This window comes from Elaeis guineensis, chromosome 3 (genome assembly GCF_000442705.2).
Source record: "Elaeis guineensis isolate ETL-2024a chromosome 3, EG11, whole genome shotgun sequence".
Taxonomy (NCBI): domain Eukaryota; kingdom Viridiplantae; phylum Streptophyta; class Magnoliopsida; order Arecales; family Arecaceae; genus Elaeis; species Elaeis guineensis.
The window spans coordinates 5,983,406-5,992,448 of record NC_025995.2 but is presented as its reverse complement, the minus strand read 5'-3'; the positions used below and the strand labels follow the sequence as shown (position 1 = coordinate 5,992,448).

Sequence of the window (9,043 nt, the reverse complement as noted above, 5' to 3'; positions counted from 1 at the left end):
CTTACGTGGCTTGTTCGCAGAACAAAAGGCAACTCAGCTGTGGAGCTCAGCGAGCTAGAGGGAATTACGGTGTAATCTCCCACGTGCGTTGCATGTGCTGGGAGCCAGTTGTAGAGCAAACACGTTGCAAGGTTAAAATAAATAAAAAAAAAAAAAAGGCGTTCAAAGTATTGCACCATCGAGCTGGTAAAATATAATCTGATTTTCTAATTTAATTAATATTTAATTTATTATAAATAAATTAAAATTTAAATTAAATAAATTTAAATTATAATATTGATCAATTTAATTTATTTAATAATTAAATCAAATTTAAAATTTAGATATTTGATCTATTTAATCTATTTAATATTTATATAGAACTGAGTGAGGTAACTTATTTAATCTATTTAACCTATTCAACTTATTTTTTATCTATTTAATCTAATCTATTTAATTATTTAATCTATTTAAGATATGTTTAACCTGTTTAATCTGTTTCTGATCCATTTAATCTGACTTATTTAATCTGTTTAATCCGTTTAACTTATTTAGTCCGTTTAACCTAATTTGATCTATTTAATAAACAGTTTAAACAGATCGGATCGAATTACCTATTTAATAAATAGGTCAGATTCAGATTTAAATTTTTGATCCGTTTAATAAACAGATCGAATTTGGGTTGACGATTTTTTAACCCAACCCATATTGATCTGATCCGTTTATGATCCGATCCGATTCGATTGCCATTCTTAATTGCATATCAATTTAATAGCTTGAAAAAATACCACACTCTTGAAACATGGATATCATATATATATATATATATATATATATATATATATATATATATATATATGCACCATAAGCCATTTTTTTATCGGGGGAAGAAGTACAAAAAATTCATTCATATTTGTCTGCTCAAAAAGCAAATATCCTATAATTGCTGTGTAGTAGCTGCATCAAGCAATTTTGACCAGATTTTCATCACATAGGTATTCTGAAATTGAAATTTTATCCATCAACAGTGTGCAAGTACGCCCTTGTGTGCATGTGAATGCGAGTTAAACCACCAACAAAGAAAGAGTTGCTATAAAAGTTGAATCGCATGGTCAACTCTCTAAGTTTGTTCCTCAATAGTGTAAGACAAATGAAATGTTTCCTCTGGTCAAACACATGGAGCAGGTTATATCAAGGACCTGGGGGCAATGCTTAAACATCAAGGTCTTTGCTAATGAAGAATGGGTATGCCAGCCAAAGTGAGACCATCAAGTACGAAGATAATAGCAAACACCGTAATAGAGATTAGGCATAATATGCCATGCAAAAGAAAGAATAATAAGGAATATCTTACCAAAAGGCAATGACGAAATCAAATTTGAGAATGAAATGCGAGGAGGTTCAGAAACTACTAAGAGAATGATTGCCCAGGGTAAAAGTATGTATTAAAAGCCTGAAAAAAAAAAAGGTGGAACGATGACATGAATCAAAAGGAAGCAAACGACTCAGAAAGCACTGCATACACAAGCAGCAAACTTCACTAACTGTAATCGGGAACCAAAACCACAAGAATGATGCCACCAAGCTTACACGTTCTGTGCAAACAAGTTGCAAGATATGTCAGCACCAAAGGAAGTGGATGTTACAAAGTATAAACAAGTAGCTACACAAAAATAAGCAAAGAGAATCTCATAAAAAGTAGCCATAGAAAAGGAAGATCGAATTTGTCAAGGCTAGAGAATCTCATCAAAAGTAAAAGCATGGCATCATAACAAGAATCCTATTGTTTGAAATAGTAAAGTAAAAGAAGTATATATATCATTGAATAAGAAGGATGATGAAGACCTAGAAGAGGCAAGGTGTCAAACATGTGGATTGCCATTAACAACAAAAAGAATTCTCAAATTCAAAAAGGGTAAGAATAAAGGAGAAAAAACAAATGCAAATAAAACCAAATCCAACAACAAGAAAAGTCATTATATCATTGACATGGAGGATTGGATAACTACAAACCAAAAACAGAACTAAAAAAATTTTAAAAAAAAATCAACAAAGAAATATAGACAAAAATGAAATAACAATGCAGCACAACATAGTGCAGATCATAGGTCAAATGGATACACACAAAAAATAATAATAATAATAATAATAATAATAATAATAATAATAATAAATAAAAATAAAACAAACATCCAAAGTGGACCGAAATAGTTCTGTTGCTGCCAATCCCCTCATCTCCTGTTCACCGGAAACGAGCACCTGCAAAACGAAGTCCATGCTGACCAGAGTTGCCTTCGATGGGGATCCTTCGATGCTTAAGTCAGAGAGAGAGACTAGGCAACAGTAAGTTTGAATGATTTGAGTAGCAGAGCTCAGACCAAAAGTGATTTACCGAAACTTGTTACCTTATCCTCTTTTTATAAAGTAGATCGTCATAACTGTCGGATATGGTCCCGCATTTAGCAGTGTACAATCACAGGGCGGTAATCTCGTAGTGGATTATTAATCTTCATGGATTACGCCATGATATCAGTGGAGTAACCGTCCGTGACGGTTATGATATATTTGAATGAGTCGGCCGACTGTGCGTCGGGAGTCGGTTGTCGATTAGTAACTATGAAATACCGACGATCGAAGTCGTTCATTGTCTGTAGAATCCGAACATCGGCTGCTTACCGATATCAAGTCGGTAAAGGAGATTCGGTTGGTCGGTTGAAAGCAGTGTCGGCCTGTTCAGCCGACATATAGTCGGTAGTTGCTTTCAGGATTGTCTGTGCATTTGATGGGTCAGAGTCGGACGTCGGTCGGTATGTGCTGGAGATCGATCAGTTTATGAAGGTCGATCGGTTTACTCCAACAAGTTTCAAAATAAATTGGAATAGCATGTGTACAAAATTTGGGAATACCACGAGGACCGGTGCTCCAGACTCGGCAAACTAAACGAACAAAGAATTGACAAAGGTTTAAAATACCAAGGCACGAGTCAATGCAGGTCCTTGACCAATAAAGCATATGTGATATTACACCCCTGTGCCAATCCAAGGTATCGAGAAGCACAGCAGGAACCTAGTATTAGCAGGCAATATACACCAGTCTGCACGGTACCTGAATAAATTGAATCAAGGCACTTGACAAATCAACAATAAAATGACCAAAAGGCAAAGAATGAATAGGAGCAAACCTAACGAGCGTCTCAATCCTTGAGACCCACCAATGGAGATGTAATTAACGTAGTTCCATCATTATCCACTGCTTTCAATAATATTGGACAAAAGGGCAAAATAAAAGTGCCCATTCACATATCTTACTCTATAGTCAAGCTCTTTGAAAAATTCAAGACCAAAAAGTCTATAACCTCGTGTAGTAAACAAAAGCATTTAAGTAGGACCAAAACAACAATGAAGATACCAAAACAATACAGTACTTCCATGGTTGCCAAAAGCATGAGGTGAACAAACTCAAAGCTCGTCAATATCTCGCTGGATAATACAGTATGAACAAGACATTCATATAAGCAACTATATTTACTCCTTTAGCAATAATGAATAAGTAAACTGAAAAAATCTCATGGAAAACTTATTTTGTCAGATTTATCTGACATGAACTATGAGAATGCGAACGATAGATAGGAATGAAAGCCAGAAAGCAAAGAAAAATACACCTAAAAATGAAAAAAGAATAAAAAGGGGGAAGGAAAGGCCATCCTTGAAGTATTAGTGCCTTCATTTAAAGGAAAGGAGGGAAGGAAACAGCCCAGAATTTTCAACAGACAGAGGAAAACAGGAAAATGAGAAGAGCGAGAATATTACATTTGCGTATTTCGTTCAAGGTGCATTTGTTTTTGTTAATAGGTCTTCCATGTTGGTGAATGTATGAAGCCCTCTTTCCTTAAAAAAGCCACCTTGTTCTGCAGCTACCATATGATTATAACCATAGCAGCAGTATAAACCAATTAAATACAAAATCCCTAAACTAAATAACTAATAAGTTCACGCACGGTTGGACATGCATTCCCACAAGCCATCAAGCATTGCATGTGCAAAAGCAGCGCCAGGAAACTCTACCATAAATCGTATATGATAGAGATCCACAGGCTACTACATTAATAAGCAAAGTTTCAAATCCTATGGGATGAGGGTATCTCGATTTTTTCCAGGAATGAGACGCCATGCATCCCGCCCTCTCCTGGTAGCCATCTCGATCAGACATTCCGGTATGCACTCGGGACATCCTTCCTCTCCTTTCTCAGATAAAACTCCAAGGTACTCAAAAATAACACTACCGTGAGAACTCGCACTCTAGACTCTCGGTGAATGTTATGAGTGATGACCATGGGAGACTGAGAGCTGGATATAAAGATTTATAGGAATTAAATGGCATATTAGATGTTTCATTGGATGCTGTGGAGACCAATTTGTGCACAATCAAATCATGCCATAAAGATCCAATAATACTATCGCACACATAGTAAGTTACGAGTGAAATGTATAGTCAAATTACATGTGAAGGCCAAGTCATCCACGCATAAGATGTCGAAGTGCTTTGGCAAGATGACCTCTGTGTTGCATGCACCAATTGCAATTGAACCACGCAAATCCCACAATGGGTAATACACCACGCTACCCCTTGTATTTCGTCGATTTTCGATTGCACACTCTCCACTATGCATATGCTCCGAGATTTGCCCTGGTTCACCTACAATCACACGCATAGAGCAATCTCAGGCGTAGACAAAACCCATCACACGAAGATCGTGTCAGCGAACCATGAGGCGGTGCTTTAAACTTCGAGTGGGGCAATCGCATCAAGCCGAAAGAGGAGAAAAGCTGAAAACCACCTCAAGATTTTCGATTTTCAACAGACCAACAATTCTTCCCCTCCCTCCTCTCTCCTCCCTTGTTTTCTCATCGGAGACCCGAATGCCTGCCTCCTCTCTCTCTCCCCTCTCTTCTTCTCCTCTAGCGGCTCCTTCCTCTCATCTGTGCTCCTCTCGACTCCTCTTTCCCGACCATGCTCCTCCCTCCCGGTGATGATGACGACAGCAGTGGAAAAAATGTCAATATGGCTCTCTTCCTCCAGTGCTCTCCTCTCTCAATGTGACAAATCGAAAGAAAAACAATATATATAAAAAGTCCCTATCAGGATGGTTGTCCGATGCATGATCCAATCAGGAAGAAAGCGGGACGATCAGGACAGATGTTGGATGGTCGTTTCGGGGTCTCACACCCATCCCAAGTGCTGGAATCTGAGATGGGACTGCTAAGACAGCCCCCATCCCATGGGAACTTAAATTCTTGCTAATAAGTAACAAGTATGTGTTGTATTTTCCTGCATCAGAACTGCCGTAAAAGCCCACCAAACTCCAATCAACACTAGTTAACATATAGCACAAAATTGGCAAACCACCAACCAACCCATAATTATAAGCTTGATAAGTTCTATTATTTGAAAGCTCATCATCAAGAAAACATGACCTCCAAGGCTCCAACTGCTTGCATGTGCATGTGCATGTGCAATATCACAAATTAACATAACACACATCTTGAAACGACTTGAAACAAAAGAGGATTTCTCCCCTGCGTACTTTCCTTCTTCTCCACCATTTTTCCCATCTTTGGCAGCCCGTCAAGGAGGTCCAATGACCCCAAGCTGCTTTCCTTTTTGGCCAGATTTTCTTCCTCACGGTAGCCAGCCGAGAGAGAGTCAAATTCCGCCCCTCTCCTTCCATTTTTTTCACTCAGCCCAAGATAGAAGGGAGCCGAGGTTTGAAGCACCCTTGCTTGCTTCCACCGCCATTTAAGGAAGGGCCAAATTCCCTCCTCCTTCCCCATTTTCTCCTCGCACTAGTGAGAATGATGCTGGTTTTCTTGAAATCACCTCCCCCTTTTTTGAATCTCGACCTCCCCTACTTTCACTGTTTTCACCATGCTACTCTGCCAATGTCTGCTCCTCGTCATTGCCGTCGTTACTCCACCATCATGCCAACCCTTCACCCATCTCCCCTCATCGAGCTGGAATAGGCAATAGAAATCCATCCATGGGTGCTCTCACTTTCTCTCTCCTTCCTAATGCTTTTTGTACCACCTGATTCCCTGTGATGAATGCCCCCTACTGATTGATCCTATTTTAGCCTCAATGGATTGGGCCACTAATAGCCTTGGCCGCATTGTCCCTACTCAAATTGGACCATTGCCCTTGATTTTGTTGATTGTCCCTCAAATCTGATTGGATTTTGGACACCGAGTACTGCCACCTGGCTAGACTGGTCCCTAATCCCTCTCTCTTATTTTATTTCCTCCATAATCCTCTGATCTCAAAATTTGTAGGGGTGCAATCATCCGGTATGAGTTCTAGCATGGGTTTTATATTTGAATCCTTGGATTGTGGTAAAAATTATGATCCTCTCATGTAATTAATTTTCATAAATTAATTTGGATTTGAAGGTTCAGTCAAAAGTAGGTTTTAGGATTGAATTCCTTGGATGGATAGATACCTTAATTATTATAATTATTGATGTTAGATTTATTGGGTTCTATACTCGAATGCATTGATGAAAAAGAGAAGGAGATATTTATTTTTATTTTTCTTCACACTGAATCAAAAGTGTGTACAAAGACCTATAAATACAAATATGTAGACCCAAATATAGATAGGGAATAACAAGAATATGCCAAAGAATAACCAAGAATATGCTACGGAATAAATCCCTGGACCTTTAATTAGATATTTTTTTCAATTAAGCTTAATCCTTCCAATACTCCCCCTCAAGATGAGGCGAAGATATCTCGAAGCCCCATCTTGTCAGTCAATCCAAAAAAAAACAATGAGCTAAGCCCTTTGGTTAGAATGTCTGCCACCTGATCAGAAGACCGAATATAGGTAATGTAGATCTGGCCCTGATTAATCTTTTCTTTGATAAAATGACGGTCAATCTCGATGTGTTTGGTACGATCATGCTGTATCGGATTGCTTACAATCTCAATCGCTGCTTTGTTGTCACAATATAACCGAAGAGAAAATTTGTTTAGAAGTTGTAATTCCTGAAGCAGCTTCTGAAGCCAAAGAAGTTCACATATGCCTAGAGCCATTGCTCTATATTTAGCTTCTGCTGATGATCTAGCCACCATTGACTGTTTCTTGCTTCTCCAGGTAACTAAATTATCTCCTACATATGTATAATACCCAGAAGTAGATTGCCTATCATCCAATGATTCAGCCCAATCTGCATCAGTAAATCCCTCAATCTGGAATGTGTTGTGTTGGGAGAACAACAAACCACGATCAGGACATCCTTTCAAATAGCGTAATACTCTGAAAGCTCTCTCCATGTGTGATTCTCGTGGATCATGCATGTATTGACTGATGACACTGACAGCATAGGCTATGTCGGATCTTGTATGTGAAAGATATATCAACCTTCCAACTAACCGTTGATACCTTTCTCGATCAACAGGAGTTCCACCATCTGTCACTGTTCGATGATTCTGATTTATTGGAGTAGTAGCAGGTTTACACCCCAACATCTCAGTCTCAGAAAGCAAATCTAGTACATACTTTCGTTGTGACAGAAAAATACCTTTGGATGATCGTCCAACTTCTATGCCCAAAAAATATCTTAGTGGACCCAGATCTTTTACTTCAAATGCTTACTTTAGTTTTCCTTTGAGTTGTTTAATCTCATGATGGTCATCTCCTGTTATTAAAATATCATCAACATAAACCAAGAGTATAGTTTTCTTTCCCTTGAGATGTCTATAGAATAGAGTATCATCTGCATTACTCTGTTTATATCCCATTCCTTTTACAGTCCGACTGAATCGATCAAACCAGGTTCGAGGAGACTGTTTAAGACCATAAAGTGAGCGCTTTAGCTTACAGACTTTTCCAATTGTTACTCTAGTCTCAAATCCTGGTGGTATCTATATGTATACTTCCTCCTGAAGATCTCCATGAAGAAATGCATTCTTCACATCTAACTGATGTAATTCCCAGCCAAAATTAGCAGCACATGATATAAGTATTCGAACAGAGTTCATCTTGACCACTGGAGCAAAGGTTTCATCATAGTCTACTCCATATATTTGAGTGTATCCCTTTGCTACTAGCCGAGCTTTGTATCTTTTCACCTTGCCTTCTGGAGTCTGCTTTATAGTGTACACCCATTTACACCCTACAGGATGCTTCCCAACTGGTAGAGTGATCAGATCCCACGTCTGATTTTTGGATAAAGCAGTCATCTCTTCTAACATTGCTTCCTTCCACTTAGGTTCTGCCATAGCCTTTTGCCAGGTACTAGGAATACAGACAGAGTCTAATGCAGCTATAAAGCTTTGATAAGATGGAGACACATTCTTATATGAAACATAATTAGTGATATCATAATGGTAACGAGCAGGAGGAACAATTGAGCGAGTACCCTTCCATTTTGCAATAGGAATATTAAGATTAGAAATGGAAGAAGTAGTAGAAATATTGTTACCATTAGGAGACTCTGGAGAAGAAGCTTCAAGCGGTGGAGATACCTGGGCAATTGGTGGTGAATGCACACTGAACTCTTCTTCTTTCTCAATACTAGGCTCCCTCTGAACATCATTCTCAATACTAGGCTCCCTCTGAACATCATTACTATGATACTCCCCCTGGGCACCAGAATTTGGTGTGTATAGAAAGTCACCCGGAAGAAGTAATTCTAGTGTCTTATTATCAGATAGATGACTTCCATAATAAGCTTCAGTTTCTCGAAAAGTAACATCCATGGTAACAAGCATTCGTCGCTCAGGGGGATAATAGCACTTGTATCCCTTTTGAGTAGCAGGGTAACCGACAAAGACACATTTTAATGCTCGTGGATCTAGTTTTCCTACTGAAGGTCTATGATCACGAGCAAAACAAACACATCTAAAGACCCTAGGAGTGACTACATAATCAGTAGACCCTTTCAAACATTGTATGGGAGACTTAAACCCGAGTGTTCTTAGAGGCATACGATTGATCAAGTAAGTCGCGGTCAAGACAGCCTCACCCCACAAAAATTTAGGAACTTGCATGGTAAAAAGTAAGGATC

General features: G+C 38.7%; 1 protein-coding gene across 1 annotated transcript; it reads right to left on the bottom strand.

Moving 5' to 3' along the window:
- Positions 1 to 6,743: 6,743 nt before the first annotated feature.
- On the bottom strand, positions 6,744 to 7,502 carry LOC140856167 (secreted RxLR effector protein 161-like). Its single transcript, XM_073253323.1, has one exon. The coding sequence runs from the start codon at positions 7,500 to 7,502 to the stop codon at positions 6,744 to 6,746; it is 759 nt and encodes a 252-aa protein (XP_073109424.1).
- Between the last annotated feature and the right edge of the window lie 1,541 nt (positions 7,503 to 9,043).